At 56.3% G+C, this 17,273-nt stretch overlaps 1 protein-coding gene across 1 annotated transcript; it reads left to right on the top strand.

The window, feature by feature from the left end:
- The first annotated feature begins 414 nt into the window (after window positions 1-414).
- BDH1 (3-hydroxybutyrate dehydrogenase 1) lies at window positions 415-8,746 on the top strand. Its single transcript, XM_056122042.1, is given in 8 exon segments — window positions 415-431; window positions 5,388-5,527; window positions 8,266-8,289; window positions 8,292-8,412; window positions 8,414-8,556; window positions 8,559-8,599; window positions 8,602-8,687; window positions 8,689-8,746. Coding segments are annotated over 8 exon segments (630 nt in total).
- Window positions 8,747-17,273: the final 8,527 nt, after the last annotated feature.

Genomic DNA, 17,273 nt, shown 5'->3' on the forward strand with positions numbered 1-17,273 from the left:
GGTTACCCCCAACTTGAGGGGGCCATGTGGTACCAGGCACGGACCCCGCAGCCTCCTATGTGCAGAGCAAGTGCTCACCCTCTCGCGCTGCTTCTCTGGCCCAAGACCCAGTCCTCTAAGAAAGTGGATATTTCTTTCCTGCCCAGAGTAGAGGCTGCAGCCAGCCTGCGTGTTCTCAGGGGCACGGGTTGGGCAGAGTGTGTGTGTGTGTGTGTGTGTGTGTGTGTGTGTGTGTGTGTGTGTGTGTGTGTGTATGGTGGGGATCAGGGGGCACATGGACAGTCATTGCTGCTGTCTTGAGTTGTGGGGACCCAGGGTATGGCTCCTGTCCTGCTCAGTACTTCCTTTCTTCCGCAGACATCCCTGCTGATTTACTCTGCCATCTCTGTCCCTGCAACCACAGGATCTTTGCCGATGGTACCAGGAGTCAGGTGAGTGCCAGCTCGCTTCCAGGGAGCATAGTCGCCCCTGGGTTCCTCAGAGTGATTTGCAGGATCCTTTGTGTCACTTGCTTCAGCACCTCTCTGTACCCCCATGAATCAAGTCAAAGACAGCTTTTTTTTCTTAAATGAAGCAAAATAGTTTTTGTTGAATGAAATTTACTTAGAAACAACTAGGAGGAGATAAAGACAATTATGTATTCTGAAGAGAGCCGTAGAACGATACGTGTGCCCAGGGGAATTGTGCCCGGAAAGAACATTCCTTTTTCTTGCCTTTGATGTGTTTTTGTTTTGTTTGGGATCACACCCAGCTGTGTTAGGACTTGCTCCTGGCTCTGCACTCAGGGATCACTCTTGATGGGGCTTGGGAAGGACCATGTCGGGTGCTATGGCTCTAACCCAGGGCATGGGGCGGGGCGGCTGGGGAGGAGGCACACACGGCAATGCTTAGGGGTCACCCCTGGATCTGCACTCAGAAATTATTCCCCTGGCAGTGCATGGGGGAACCATATGGAATTCTGGGATCAAACCCTGGTTAGCCGCGTGCAAAGCAAGTGACCGACCCGCTGTACAATCACACCAAACCCCCAAAGGTTCCCAAACTTATTGAACCTATTGCCTTCTGTTCAGAATAAAAGAAACAAATAAAAACTGAAAACCCATTCAGCATGCCCCCTGGAAATGCAGCTTCCTTAAGCAAAGAGAAAGGGTAAGCGCTGTGGCACGGCAGATGCTGTGTCTTCCCCTGGATCATTCAGCGACCCCCAGGGAGGGCGGAATTGTCCACTTGGGGAAACTCTGGTGTAGACTCTGGAATCTTTCAGTCCTGGTTTGAATCCCAATACTATGACCGAGTTGGGCCCAGGATTTGGGTCAGAAACACTGCCTCTTGTCACTGAGATGGTTTCTGTCAGCCCAGTGACCTCCCATCCTACCCCGAGCAGTTCCCTGCCCTCACGAAGAAGACTCGGGGTGCTTGGAATCAGTTAACAGGTGGTACCCAGCTCCTGTCCATGGCCCTGAGCACCAGCCCAGGGGTACCTTACCCGCTCCCTGGTGGCAAATCCTTCTTCACAGAGACATTTGTCGCCGTAGCCCTGAGCTCAGGTGTGGGCTGCCCCAGGGCTGGGCCCAGGGGCCATTCCCTGTCCTGGTTTGGCCAGTTAAGCCTGCCCAGGCAAGAATCCTCCCGGGAATCCCCCTCCCACCCCCAGCCCTCCTGGGCGCACAAACCCAGCACCACCCCTGACGTGTGAACCTTTTCCAGCTTCTTTTCCACTGGAAAAAGCTGATTCTGGGTCGGGTTGGTGGGGAACCGCTGGCACAACCTTATTTAAGCGCTGGATTTGGAGGAGAATGACTGTGAGGTCTGGAGGGGAAAGTGGAAAATAAAGCTATCAAATAAATACCAGTCGTCCAGGTTGGGGCGCCCCCGCCCCTTTTTCTTCCCCCGGTGGAAGGCTGTGTCCCCTGCAGTGCTGACGCTGGACACCAGGTGGCGCCCTTCAGAACACCCAGGCCCCCTCCGCGGGTGGCTGTTTCTGGGCACTCACGCAGAAAACTTCCACCGGAGGCCACGGGTTCCGGCAAGCTGGCTGCTGCCCTTCACTTTGGCACTGGGGCTGGGGCAGGGGCAGGAAATCAGCTGTCACCTTCCCCCGCAGGCCGGGCTGACGTGATTCGGAGGGTTGGCTGAGGGCCGGAGCTATAGTTCAGCAGGCAGGGCACTTACCACACACACAGGTTCCGTCCTAGGGACCCCCGAGCCCCACCAGGAGTAAGCCTGAGCACAAAGCCAGGAGTAAGCCCTGAGCCTCGCCTGGCGGTGGCCCAAACCCTCCCACCCTCACCCGCAAATAAACCAAACACAACCCAGAATGTCGGCCTCTGGGCCCAGTCCCGCGCTGTGTCGGGTGGTCAGTTACCGAGAATGGGGACCGGGCTGGGCGGGGTCCCCCAACATTGCTCAGGGGTACCTGGGAGGGGACCGCTCCTGGCAGTGCTCAGCCAACTGGGCCAGACCTTCAGTGCCAGGATCTGCAGTTCCTGGGGGGGGGGGGGGGGTGCTAGGCCACACCCATCACTTTTCGGGGCTCATGATGTGTGGACTAAACCAGTGCTGCATGCCGCAGGCGCAAAGCACGTGTCCCCACGCCCCATGCCATCCCCACCTCACACAGGTGTCGCTTCTAGGTGGAGAAGGTCTGCAGATGGGCTCAGGGACAAGTGCTCACCTGGTTGTTTTCCCGGCATCTCATGGCCCCTGGTGCTCCCTGGCACTACAGCATCTGAGCAGGGAACCATCTGGCCTGGTCAGGGCTGAAAATAGCCCCTGAGAACTGCTTGGGATGACCACTTCCCCCTCTGCAGAGAAAAGGCGCTGTTAGGTTGTGTGAGAGGTGGGCGTGATCCCACAGGAATCATGGGCAACACGGTAGGAGGTAGGGGACCCCTGTGTCTTGGGATTTCAGGTGGGAGACAGGTGACAGAGGTGGGGAACCCTTGGCACGAGAGTGTCGGGTGGGAGAAAAGCAACGGGGCTGGCGGAGACTCTGGGTTTGGCAAGAGCCGGGAACTTTCTGGAGAGTCCCTGAGAGAAGCAGGGAATGGAGAGGTTAGGGACAGAGTCCTTGGCACTGTGGTCAGCCGGACATGGAGAAAGGACAGTGGGGTTGGTGTGCCCAGGCTGCCTGGCCACAGTGGCATGAGAGGCCACGTGAGGAAGATGGGAGGAGGTTCTCTAGGACCTGCTGTTTGCAGCATCACCGTGCCCAGCACCTCCTGTTGGGGAGGCAGGGAGAGAGACCAGGAGGAGGGGCCCCCGGAAAGAGGCCAAGAGTCCCACAGAGGGGTCCGGAGCGGGGGGTGGGTTGCTGTCACACCAGCTAGTGTCCTCTGTGTCACTGCGAGGTCACGGCTGCGAGCTGGGCGCTGGAAACTTCTGTGTGCACCCCCCCACACACCCCAGGGAGTGGGAGTGAGGACTTGTGAGAGCGCCTGGTTAACCGGCAATTTCCTTTCCCCTAATAAACGTCCTAATTCTCAGTAATTGAAGGAGAGGCACCCGGGGTCAGCTGATGAGGCTTTAATTCGGGGAATGCGGAAGGAAGGCAGCTAGAGGCCAATTACCCTGTCAGCCGCCCAAGCTCATTCCCATGATTCACGGGGAGAGTGACACGGGCTAGGGGTCCACAGGCAGGGGGACTGTCCCTGGGGCTGAGTCCCGGGAGAAGCTTTCTCGGCCTGGGGAAACCCAAACCTGAGGGTCTCTGCACGGGAGCGGGAGAGCTGCCCTGTTCTGGGTCTCCTGCCCGGCCAGTGCTCACATCCCAAAAGCAGGTGTGTCGGTGGGGGCCTCCTCATGGCCCCTCCGGTTCTGCCTGACTTGCAAGAGATATGGCATCAGTCCGTCCTCCTGGGGGCCTCCGTTTCCTTGGCTCGAGGGCCACTTCTTAGGCTAACAGCAAATTGCATGCCCGCTCTTCTATATCTGTAAGAGCCACGTGTCTTTTTAAAAAATTTTTATTTATAAGGTTGTTCACATTAATTTATTACATTCAATATTTCGACACCAAGCCCACCAACATGATACCGACCCACTATCATTATTTCAAAATTTCCCACCACTGTTCAAGCCTGCCTGCGAGGGGCCAACGCTAGATAATTTATTTATTTATTTTTTTTTATTAGTGAAACACCATGAGGTACAGTAGTAGATTTACAATTTTTTTAGATAATTTATTTTTTTATTTTTACTTATTATGAACACCATGAGAGGTCACGCGACTGCGAAAGCGGCTGCATCCTTCTGGAATTCTAAAATTGGAAATGGTTGGGGTCCAGAGACATCTCTGTAGGGAGCTAATTCGTTTTGAAATTCCTCTGGTAGTCTCTGGATCAAGACCGTTGATGCGCTGAGATGGTGCCTGAAGGCAGATCATGGGCGTGACAGCCAGGCCCCCAAGTGGGTGGGGAGATGGGAAGAGAACCACATGTCTTTTTTTATTATTATTATTTTTTAAAAAATTTTATTAGTGAAACCCCATGAGGTACAGTTGCAGACTTACAAATTTTTGTGCTTGGGTTTCAATTATACAATGATCGAATACCCATCCCTCCACCACTGCCCATTTTCCACCACCATGGGTCCCAGTATTCCTCCCATTCCCCATGCCCCCCATCCCACCCTGCCTCTGTGGCAGGGCATTCTCTTTTTGTTCTCTCTCTCCTTTTGAGTGTTGTGGTTTGCAAAAGAGGCAATGGGTGGCAGTCATGTTTGGTCTAGAGTCTACTTTCAGCATGCTTCTTCCATCCTGGGAGGATCCTCCCAACACCCTTTATTTGGTGCTCCCTTCTCTATCTGAGCTCCCTTTTCCCCTAGCATGTGTGGCTGGCCTCCAAGCCATGGAGCAAAATTCCTGGTACTAATCTTGGCCATTCTTGGATGTTAGTCTCCTATTTTGTTACTTTATGAGAACCACGTGTCTTACACATGTTTGGGAACAGCCCTCATCTTGGTAACGTGGGGGCGGGCCTGATCCAACTCCAGGCCAGGACTAGGCTCAGCCTCTTTCTGCTGCTGGCCTTGGACACCAGGGTCCTCCCTGGTCCTCCAGAGAGGCCGTGGCCTGGAAGACTGTTGGGGGGTGGGGGTCCCTCCGCTGCTGGCAAGATGGAGAATGCCAGCAAAGGCTCAGAGGCAGGGATGAATAGACAGGGGCCCCAGGCAGGGAGGTGGGGGCACTGGAATGGGGCCGGGCTGTGAAGTGAACATTCTAGGATAAAACATCCTAGGCCTAACGAAGCCAGGTCCCAACCTGTACTGGACCCCTCATTCTGGCTGACTCCCCAGGGGTCACAGTTTGGTGAGTGATGAGCAGAGGGAGGTGAGTGGGTGGGGGCTGGGGTGACAGGTCAGCCTAGGTCCAGGCACAGCTGAAGGGTCAGGGCTTTGGGGCCTGGGGCCTCGACCTTCGGGGAGGTGAAGTTCACCATCAGACAGACCCACAGGAAGGTGGTGGAAGCGAACCTCTGAGGCATCTTGAGGGCCACAAAACCCTTCCTTCCCTTTAGCCAAAGGGCCAAAGGTGAGCTGGAAAGAGACTCCCTCCCTGACCCGGTTTACATTTGTACTTCGAACTGAACACCGGGCAGGGCTGCAGAGGCCTCCAGGGCTGGGCCGGGCCAGGCAACCAACAGGAAGACACATGAGATTTTCGGAAAGTTGGGTAGGTCAGAGGCTAGCAAAGACTTAAAGATTGGAGCGGGCCCCTCACCCCGGGGTCCTAATTTAGAGCAATGGTCACGCGGAATTCAGCTGTGTGCGCCTGTCAGCCGTCCGTTAGGGATGTGGTGAGGTGGGTTTTGGTTTCTCCACTGAGCAGCTCCTGTACCTTGTCAGAAATGAGATGGCTGCAGCCTAGAGGGGTAGTACCAGGGACTGGAGCATCACAGGATCCCTAGGTCCCATCCTCAGCACCACTTGGTCCCCTTCCCAACCCCAGAACCACCAGGAATGGCCCCTGAACCAAAAATAAATAAAAAGGTAATTGTAGCATTAGGTATGAAAACAGTTAAGGAATAATAATTATCAAGATTAGAAATTTGACTTAGTCCAGAGCCCAGCAGCTTGCAGAAGAAAAGTGAATGAACCATGCATTAAACTACGGCGCCATGCCTCCCCAGAGGGAAAGGGTGTTGCTCCCTTCTGCCTTTTTCCCCCCTGGTAGCAAGGTGGCCGCTGCCTCAGAGCTTATAGGAAAGCCAGGTATGAGCCAGCGGTGACAGGGCAACTGCAGTCTCATGGGAAGAGGGGGTGGTACTGGCACGTCCTTCACGCCCTAACGAGGTCATGAGTTAGCCCCCATGAGCAGCTCTCCGGCACAGCCATAACACCAGACACACAGAAACCAATCTCGTAATTATCTGGCTCTTTGCAGAAATCCAAAATCGTGGCCGTGTAACATTATATGATTCTCATAACCAGCTATAGAAAACAAAATATTTCACAATGCCTTTTCAGTGATTCTGATTGTTTGGGGGGGTGGGATTCTAAACAATAATGGTGCATCTTTTGTCGAAATAATGAATGTAATCAATGTAGAGAAGAGTTAAGTAGAAATCATCTGCCTCACAGGCATTTGGAGGGGTGGGAGGGTGGGTATACTGGGGTTCTTGGTGGTGAAAAATGAGTACTGGTGAAGGGAGAGGTGTTTGATCATTGTGTGACCGAGACTTAAACCTGAAAGCTTAGTAACTTTTCCCACAGTGATTCAATAAATAAATCAAACACTGTCACTGTCCTCCCGTTGTTCATCGAGTTGCTCGAGCAGGCCCAGTAACGTCTCCATTGGAGACTTTGTTGTTACTGTGTTTGACATATTGAATACATCACGGGGAGCTTGCCAGGCTCTGCTGTGCGGGCGAGATACTCTCGGTAGCTTGCCGGGCTCTCCTAGAGGGGCGGAGGAATCGAACTCGTGTCAGCCATGTTGTCTGCATGAAGGCAAACGCACTACCGCTGTGCTATCGCTCCAGCCCAATAAATAAATATAAAAAGAAAATAAATAATAAAATTAAGGTGGAGTTCATGCCCAATTCAATCAGCTAATCAGTGGCAGAATAAATAGCAGTACTCCTACAAAAGAAAAAAAAAAAGAAAAAGAAAGATTAGAAATTTGGAGAACAACCCTCACCCAAACCACGGTAAGTAGCCAGTGGCCAGCAAGTGACCTACAAGTCTCCAGCTCTGAATTTATTCTTCTTAGAATCACAATTGGGAAAAGTGGGAAAGAGCCAGGCCCAGAGACAGTCGGGCAGTTAGTTAGGGGGCATGCCCGGCCTGCCCCAGCCTAGGTCTGATCCTGAGCTTTGCTGACTGCACCCCTAAAGGCCCCTGGCACCCCCACAGTGGTCTGGGGGTCCTCAACTCTGCTGGACCCAAGCAGCCCCACACCCTCAGACCCTGGCACTGAACCACAGGCTGTGTTGGCCGAGAATAGCCAGAAGGGGCTTTCAGATCTCTCAAGAACCTCCCTCAAAAACGGAAGGGGCCACGAGAGATTGTATAGCTCCTGATCCAGGTATCCCATATGATCCCCTGAGCACAGAGCCAGGAGTAGGCCCCTGAGCATGACCAGGTATGGCTTGAGATCATAAAGAAAAAGTAAGAACCATAAACTTCCCCCAAAGGACCAGCAATGACTGGGTGGCCTCTGAGGGCAACCAGCAGATCTCAGGAGTGCAACCACCTCTGCAGCTATTTGGAATTTAGAGGTTTCTGAAAGGTGCCCCCTTGGCGCCTATTGTGGGGACTGCCTCCCATCTTCACATCCCGGGGCTACAGGGCTTGGTCAGCCCACCCCCAGCCCAGGCTTGCAGCATCTACAGATGGGACCGGGAGAGACTCTCAGTCACCCAGCAGGATGCCACATCCTAGTCTGGGGTCAGTGTAGAATCCTGCCTGGCCCCTCCCCACCTAATGAGACAAGTGGGTGAGAAAAGGTAAAGGGAGAAGAGGGGAGTGGGTGAGACGGAGCCACTGTGCGTGGCCGCCTCCTGCTGCCTTCCTGGCATGCACACTGCCTCTTGCTGGTGTCCCCTCCGCATCCCCCCTGTGCCTTCCCTGCACAGATGACCACTGCAGGGAGGTCTCCAGTGGATACTGGTGCCCTGGATGCAGAGAGATGGCCCTGTCTACAGAATGGTGACTCCGTGGGTGGGACTCAGTGTAAAGCAGCCTCCGGGCTGCAGAAAACCTTGTAGAAAATGCATAGGCATGGGGGTCCTATGCTCAGACGTGAGCACACCCCCCCCATCCCCACAGGCCATGTGGTCAACATCAGCAGCCTGCTGGAGCATGTGGTCAGCCGGCATGCTCCCCCTACTGCATGGCCAAGCTCAGGGTGGAGGCCTCCTGGGACTGCCCATGCTGTGAGGCCTCCTGGGACTGCCCATGCTATGAGATGTTCCCCAAGCATGGTGGAGCCTGGCATCGCCGCCACCAGCCTCTGCAGCCCCGAGTGCGTCCCGGCCATCACTGAGCAGATGTGGGCCCAGCTGCCAGGTGTGGTATGCCAGGACTACGGCCATGACTGCTGTGAGGAGAAGGTTGCCAGGATGAGACCTACTGCAGCCGCTGTGACTCCACCACCAACACCCCTCCCCAATCATCACTGCCATCACCCACGCCCTCACGGCCGACAGCCTCTACACCCACGACCACCCCATGGACTGCTGCTGGTGGCTGAATGTAGATCATGACCCACTTGCCTGGCACAGTGTCCTACCACATCTACATGCAGTGAAGTGTCCTACAGCCCCCTGCACCCAGCTGTGGAGGTGGGGTGGGGGATATGGAAAGACTCAGCCGGTGTAATTGCCTCTAGATAATCACAGACCCCGGGACCCACCCTACTCAGCACAGACTGCGGCCCCCAGACCTCAGGGCAGATGTGGTGCCTCCATCGTCATGATTTTCAATAAAAACAGATTTATTATAACCTAGAACCCAAGTCCTTTTTATAATTCTTGAGCCAAGATATCAACTCAAAAAAATTATTACCATTTTAATCTTGTTTGAGCCTTCAGGCGGCCTGGGGTGCATGAATTTACAATCCGAAGAGGTTACGTGAATAACTTTTTAAAAAATTATTTTGCTTTGAAGTGATCCAAGTTGTGTGTTCCCACCAGGGCTGTGGAACAATGCACGTTTCAGGGCTAGAGAGATCGTAAGGGGCAAGGGGCCTGCCTGGCATGTGATGGACCCGAATTTTATCCCTGGCACTATTTATGGTGCCCAAAGCACTGCCAGGAGGATCCCCGAGACAGAGCAACAAAAAAACCAAGAAGACGCACTTTGATGTGCCAGGCTGCTCTGTATCCTATCTGAGACGCCCCAACCAACTCCCTGTTCTTGCGTGGACCACACATGCCCTGTGTGCGCCCCTCCCCCTGCCCTGCACCCATAGCTGCTTTTACAGAGCTCACTATACGTGGAGGCCACGGGCCCTTTTGGAGGTTTCCAGCGGCAAAGCGCTGTTTCTCTGTGAGGACGTAGGTGGGCTTGTGCGGAGGTGCATCAGCTCTGAGAGCCTCTGCATCCACTGTGCCTGGACAGGACATGCCCATCCCGCCAGGCACTGGGCATCTCCTCCGTCAGGGCAGGAGGCCAGGCCAGGCCTGCCTGCTGTCTCCCACAGTGCTCTCTCTCACTCCCTGTCTGTCTGTCTGTCTGTCTCTCATCCCACCCAGGCAGGGTTCAGCTCCCCTTCCTGTCCCATATGGTGCTCTCACACACACACACACACACACACACACACACACACACACACACACACACACACTTCCCTGTACTCTCCAGGCAAGGTCCAACTCTCCTTCCTGCCTCACACAGTGCTCTCTCTCTCTCTCTCTCTCTCTCTCTCACACACACACACACACACACTCACACACACACACACACACATACACACTCACACACTTCCCTGTATTTCCCTGTACACTCCATCCCTTCCCAAGCTGGATGCATCCTTGCTTTCTGTCACACATGGTGCATGCACGCGCGCGTGTGTGTGTGTGTGTGTGTGCGCGCGCGCGCGCGCGCATGCGCGCACGCAAACACACTCACACACACACAACAGTTGTACAGAGCTCAAGTGTCCACCGATACCTGTCCTTCCTTTCACTGAGAAGCCAGGTCGGGGACACACGGAGGCAGAGTCTTGTGCCACCCTTTGTGATAGATTTGGAGGCTGCCGTCCCTGCGATTGTCCAGTGACTGCATGGTTGGAACAAAACCAGGCTCCACCCAGGTGCGCGCTGGACAGCCCAGGGCCCACCCTCGGGCAGGCTAGAGCCTCCACCTCGCCTAGGAAGCACCTGAGTGCCGCTAGAGGGCGCCCTGGGCCCTCTGCAGGGGACTCACCTCCGCTCCCAGCTCTGCGCTTGCACAAAGCCCCAGGTCTGGAAAACAGGTTTCTTGCTCATAAATCGTCTGGGTGCAGAGCCAAAAGGCCCCTTTCGGAACAGTTCCTGCCCTTCTGAGTAGCTGCCTGGCTGAACCGTGGGGGCTGGTGCCAGGAGGAGGGGGCGGGGGCTCTGATGAGCCTTTCTGTCATTGCCCCCGTCTCGGCCCAGCGCCCTGTCTGCAGGGGGTCCCTGGCAGGGGTGCTATGTTTCCAGCAGAGCCGGACGGAGCTCCCCAGAGGGACGGCTGATGGCCACTGTGCTTATGTAACCGAAAGATCCTTTTATACCACAGACTCGCCTTCCAGAGTATCATTTTTTACATCTTGGGAGATTTTGTTTGCAGGATTTGTTTTATTAAAGGAAAAGGGATGCAAGTGTTGGCATTGTCAGTGTGCCTGGGCCGGGGAGCTGGTCCCGGGCACTTGTCGGGCCCAACAGCAAACCCAACTCAGGAGAAGCTGGATTCTCTGCCAGATGACAGGAGTGTGAGGCCCCGAGCAGGGAAGTGACCCTCAGCCTCCCGCGGGTCTGGGCACCCCCAGAGCTGGTGCCAGCATCTTCCCTGGTGCTTCTCTCCTGCTCTCTGTCTGCCTGTCTCTCCCACCCACTCTCCAGAGGCAAGGTCCAGCTCCCCATCCTGTCTCATACGGTGCTCACACACACATATATACACACACTTCCCTACTCTCCATCCAAACTCCGAGTGGGGTCCAGATCCATTTCCTGTGCTGCTGGTGGCATGGGATATGCTATCACCCTCACAGTCTGGCGTGACATCACCTCGGGCACCTGGGGCCTCGCTGCTGTGCATCAGCACAGTCCCCCACTTTTTTCAGGCCAGGGGCCTGGAAACAGTGCCTCAGCTTGGGCATGAACCAGGCATGAGCCCCATCTGGGTGGAATTCCCGGCAGCACGCCGTCCCCCAAGAGCCCGCGGGGGCTTACCCTCGAGGTGGCCCAGGTAACTGCCAGCACCAGAGTCCGGGCAGCGCCACATTCGCTGCTGTGATCCCCAGGGTCGCCTGAGCTCTGCTTTCCCCCACGCCCCCCAAAAGAATGGAGGCTTCCAGAGCCCACTGCTGGCCCTGGGACTGTCCTGCTGAGAACAGAAATGGCAGGGCACCTGCCCTGGGGACCTCCGCCTCCAGGACTTTGCTGGGGCAGTGAGGTCAAGACACTTCTCTGGGGCTGGCACACGGAGCCCTCACCCGGGCCCTGGTCCAGGAACCAAGTTCATGATGGCCTTTGACCCACCCCGGGGCCTGTGAGGTGAGAGTCCCGCTGGCCTCCCCCACTGCCCCCTGCCGGCCTTGGGCCAGTGGCCAGCCAGCAGGAGGACTTTGCCCAGTACTACTTCATGCAGTGGGGTGCTAGCCAAGTGCCTTCCTGGCACTCAGTCCTCTACGAGGCCCGGAACTGGGATACTTTGCACAAGTTCCTCCTGACAGTGCTCAGAGGCTACACCCAGGTGACCCGTGCCACGAGCCTGGGTGAGCAGTGACAGGTGGCTTAGCCTCCTGCCACCAGCTGCTCTCTGGTGCATTTGCTGCCAGTGCTGGGAGTTAGGGGGCATCCAGCACCTTTCCCCTTTTGAGGTCTGAGCACTTCCTTTTCCACGCAGGTTCTACAAACCAGGGTAGAGCACTTGGAGCCAACACAGAGGTGAGAAACTGAGACAACCCCAGCTCGGGGTGCCAGACTGGGGCTGCCCGATGTCGGGGGCCGCATCTGGACAGTGCTGGGCACATCATGCAGCTGGTTCCCCCTTCCCACCTCCTCTCGCGGCTGCCCAGAGGGGTGGCCACCTCATTGATGACCTCATTTTACATCGAAGGAAACAGACAACCAACCCCAAGTGGCTCGCTAGGGATGGGCAGAGCCGCTGGCCAGGCCAGCTCTAACCTCCAGCCTGAGCTGGTGAGGCATGAAAAACAGGGCAGATGGCACCAGGTTCTAAAATAAGGAGGGAAAAAAATACCTCAATTATGTAACAGGACAATCTGTAAGCATATGCTGAGAAACAATCTCAGGCGGCCGCGGAAGCTGCACCGCCCTCACCCCCCACCCCCCAGGGCTGGGGGTCTCCTGCACGCTCCCCTGGGGAGAATATGCCTTCATGGGCCATTCTGAGCGGGCGCTCCCCAAGATCCCCAAGCCCAAGTCTCGAACCCAATGAAGGGGGTCGTGGGAACCCGCAGATGAGGAGGTGGGCCAGGCGGGCGCAGGGACTCTGGTGGGGATGAAGCAGACGCACTCTAGAAAACCCAGCCCTCCTGGTGTGGGCGGGCATCCAGCAAGGGAGTGGCAGCTGCAGAGTAACACCTGCTGGGTGTGACCCAGGGCCTGGGGAGGCTGCTTGGACCCCCAGAAACACAGGGAGGAAAGGGGGGCTCTGATCCCCTCAAGAGCTGGCCAGGAAACGCATGACTTCCTAAGAGGGCAAAACTACTGCCACAACGAGCTGCAGCCAACATTAAGTCTCAACTGGGCCTCAGTTTCTGTTTCCCCGAAGCAGGCCTTGCAGTTTCTGGTAGACTCCCAGTAGAGTAATTTGCCAAGGTAAGGAATTGGGCAGTTGGGTCTGGCAGGTCATAAGGGGTCACTGTGCCCTCCTTAGAAACTGTTACTAACCATTGTCTAATCGCTGATCACTGTTGTAATCGGGCCAATGCTAAAAATAGACCAGTATATCAATCGCTTCTGAACCCTATAGAAACCGCTTGTGATTTGGAGTCAGGGTCCTTGTGAAGACTCCACTGCGTTGCATGAGACTCGGACCCTAGCTCAAGCTAGCGATGGCTCAGGCTAGTAATCAAGCTCCTTTGCTTCTGCATTATTGTGTGTGGACTCCGTCTCTCTGCAATTGGGGATCTGAAACTCAGGCACAAGGGCCCGAGGGAAAAGTTACTCAGGCTCAAGTGCCCGTCTCAAACTTAGCCCCCGCATCCTGACTCTGACCCAGAGCTGCACACAAGCCAGATTCGGGGAAACGGCCAAGTCGGGTTCAAGCGCCTCCCGGTTGGAAGCCTTGGACGACAGGCTCACATGGCTCTCTGAGCAGCAGAGGACCTGGGACGGGGCTGGCTCCTCCATGTCTGCACAGGTGCCCTCACTCCTGATGCAGTGCTCCTCACAAACTGGCAGTGAGAACAGCTCCACCCCCACTCAGCGGACAAGGAGCCGGAGCCTGGACAGGTGGGGCCCTCACCTAAGATCACAGGACCAGGGCACCAGGGCGCAAGGCACCATGTCCCACCCCATCTGCGGGGGCTGGACCCAGCTCTGTGGAGATTGGAAAAGGCGCCTCAATGTCCACTTCCACTGGCCCTCAGCTTTACAGCCACGGGGGAACACGGTCACCGGCTTTCCTTGCGCCTCACCTCCAGCAAGAACACAGCTGAGACCGGGACCGGCCAGGCCTGTGCCCCGATGGTCTGTGGGGAAGGAGCAAGGGGGCCAGGAAGGACCCTGGGGCCCCCTGGGATTGGGGCTGAGCCCCAGCCTGGCCTCGGCTCCAGTGAGGAGCATTTAGAGGAGAGTGTGAGCGGGGAACCCCTTCAGGGAGCACGGATCCCAGAAATACCTCCGAGAGAATTAATTATGCCATAAAATGTGAGGCTGCTCTCACTTATCAAATTACAGACGAGCTTAATTACCTCTCGCTGAGGAGCCACGCAGGGCGGCACTGAACAAGTACCCGCTGCTGCCAGAGTCTCTGCTAGACCCTGCCGACCCTCGAATGAGCAAGCACGGCCTTGGTGAGGGGCACCGGGCACTCTCTTCACAGGGTCCCCCACCTCCTGCAGCTGTGCCCTCCCTCTGGAGGGCCCTGCCAGGCCTTCTGGCCTCACGATCTGTTTCAAGCCCACTCTGTCCTGGTCACAGTGTGCCGGGTTGGGTCATCGATGTGACAGAAGGTGCCCGGAAACTGCAGCAGCCAAGCACAAGCCTTTGGGGTAGGGGGTTGGGTGGGAACAGGCCCCAAGGAGACTGGGTCACGTTCCCGTCACCCGGGCAAAGGGCAGCAAAACCCGGGGGACTGGGGAATGTTCCAGGACATTCTGAAGGACATTGTTAAGGTCCCTGCAGGCCGGCAGGATGGACAGACCATCCTGAGGGAAGATGATGGTGGGGAGGCCCGCCATGATGGCAGGGGGCTTTGGTGGGGCCGCAGGCGCCCTCAGGGCTGGCTGCTCAGTGAGGGGAACTTTGGTGCCCCCCCCGCCACCCCGCCGCATGCCTCATTAGCTGATTCTCCCTTTATTCAATGGCTCAGAAGGGCCACCGGACATCAGGGCCAGGCAGCCCCGAACTCACTTTCCAGGCTAGGAGGCCAGAAAGGCCAATTCAGGGGGACGAGGTCCCCGACTAGAGGTGGATGTGAAAGGTTCTATTCTGCCAGGCAGAGTGTAAGGACCAGACTGAGAGATAGGACAGTGGGTAGGGTGTGTACGGTGCATGCTGCTGATCGGGGCTTGATCCCTGCATCCACTATGGCCCCCTGAGCACAACCAGATATGGCCCAAAAATGAAGAAGGAGAAAGAGGGGAAGGAAAAGGATGATGATTTATAATAATAATCACTGTGTCACTATCCTCCCATTGTTCATCGATTTGCTCAAGTGGGCACCAGTAATGTCTCTATTATGAGACTTGTTTTTGTTACTGTTTTTGGCATTTTGAATATGTCATGGGGAGCTTGCTTTGCGGGTGGAATACTCTGGGTAGCTTGCTGGGCTCTCTGAGAGGGGCAGAAGAATCGAACCCGGGTCAGCTGCGTGCAAGGCAAACACCCTACCCACTATGCTATCGAGTCCTCTGCCCCAATAACAACAACAACAACAATGATGATAATAATAATAATAATAATGGTGAGGGTGACAAACATTTTCCATCTACTCACCAACTGATCTGTCCTCTTTCTCACCCAACCTCGGGGCCTCAGAACAGTGGTAGATCTGAGTGGACTGAAGGGGCAGGGCTGGGGCTAAACTTGCTCTTAATCATTTTTCCCTCAGAACTCATCATCTTGCTCCCTGGGGAGCCCTCAGGACCTTCTCAAAGGAAAAGAACTAGCAAGTTCCTTTCTGGGAAGGCCCCACTGGGCCCTACCCCACTGCCCACACTGTGAGGCAGCCAGGCCAGAGGCGCTCACCCCCTGAAGAACATGCTGGCAGGTGGCCCCTGGGGTGTGGGACATGAGGGGCAGGTGTGTGGTCTGGAGGCTGGGAGTGGATCACCCTGTCCTGAGGCGAAGACACGGAGGTGGGGCCCACCTCAAAGAGAGCCACCAACGGAGGTTCTCAGCTTTGAGCGTTGTTTCCTGTGAGGCCGAGTGGATGGCTGAAGGGGGCCTTGTCCACGGGGAAGGGCAGATGTGGTGGGCTCCCTGAGGGGGCAGCACCGGGAAGGAGCCCAGTGACAATAGCCCATGAGAAGGGGGACACCTCAGACAAGGCCAGGGCAGGGGAAGTGTGAGAACTGAGCCTGGCTGGAGGCTAGTTTCTGTGAGAGCTTAGGCATCGCCAGCCACACCTGACCTCGTCACCGGCTCCGTGACCTGCTGATCTGAGCCACTTGTCCCAGCCAAATGGAAGCAGCAAGGTGGAGGCGGGGTGTACTTGGGGGGTCACAATATGGAAGAGGGGAGTGTGTGTGCTTGCGAGTGTGGTGGGCACAAGTGGAGCGTCTTAGGAGGTGCCCTGGTTGACCAGTGTCATTGGAGTGGGAGTAACCCTCCACAATCCCCACCTCTCCCCACCCCACCTTAGAGCCAGGTGAGACACCAAATAGTGCTCAGGGGGGTCCACAGCACCCTGGTCCACACCACCTCTCTGGGTGCCCCTTTCTGAGTCCCAAGCACAGGACAGACTCCAGGATCAGCCTCCCTTCATCACTGGAAATCGCTCTAGGAGATGTGAAGATTCTAGAAAGATTGGCTGGAGGGGTTGTAAACCCAGACAAAAATGCATCCCGAGCCAGGGAAGGGGGTATTTTTGGAAGCACCGATCCAGGGGCCCAGCCTGCTTGGGAGAGAAGCTCGGGTGGGGGGCACCCCCACTTCCTGGTGCACCCTCTGCCCTCCACGGTACCAGTCGGCTGGGCATGGACAGCCTCTGGAGGACAAGCACGAGGATCAAGTGAGGCTGTCACCGGCTGGGTGAAGGAAGGATCTGAGGTGGTTGCCATGCATTGGTGGCATGGGGAACCAAACTCCTCTGGGCACAGACGCGCTGCAGGGCTGCAGGGGGCACCAGAGTTCCCAGCCTGGGAGAGGGCTCTGGAGAGGCAGGTCGGGGGTAATCGCGCTCCGAGGCTGGCTCAGCAGAGGATGGTGAGGGGGGACACAGGATGCAGGTCCTGTGGGGCAGCTGGTGTGAGTGGAGAGGGAGCAACAGGCCCAGCCTTGTGGGGGGAGGGACTAGGCAGACACTTTGGTGGGGGAGGCCTGGTCACACTCAGCCCCGCGGAGTAAAGGGTGACGGATGTTGTCACACAGATATGGCCCTCGCAGACCCACAGTGCCACGGGAACCTCAAAAGCCATTTGGGCCTTTGGTTCCCAGATGCAGCATGTGGGAATCTCTTGGGAGCTGGTTAGAAAAACAGCGAGTCCAGAGGGGAGGGACTGGGTTTCTAAGAGGAGAGCCAGGAAAGGGCGAGTGGCAGTAGCGCCAGATAGGGACGGGGGGGGGGCACCTGAAATCCAGGGCTCCCACCCCGCCCACCTTCCAGGTCTCCCACCAGAACCAGCACATCTGTGACTGGGGAGGGCACTGCCCCTTGGGCAGCTCTTCTCGGGGAGCCCCGCAGATGCGAGAGACTTGAGAACTTGGTTCAGGAGCCCTAGAGTAGAGAGGTGCTGG

This window comes from Sorex fumeus, unplaced genomic scaffold, assembly GCF_029834395.1.
Source record: "Sorex fumeus unplaced genomic scaffold, SorFum_2.1 ptg000044l, whole genome shotgun sequence".
Taxonomy (NCBI): Eukaryota; Metazoa; Chordata; class Mammalia; order Eulipotyphla; family Soricidae; genus Sorex; species Sorex fumeus.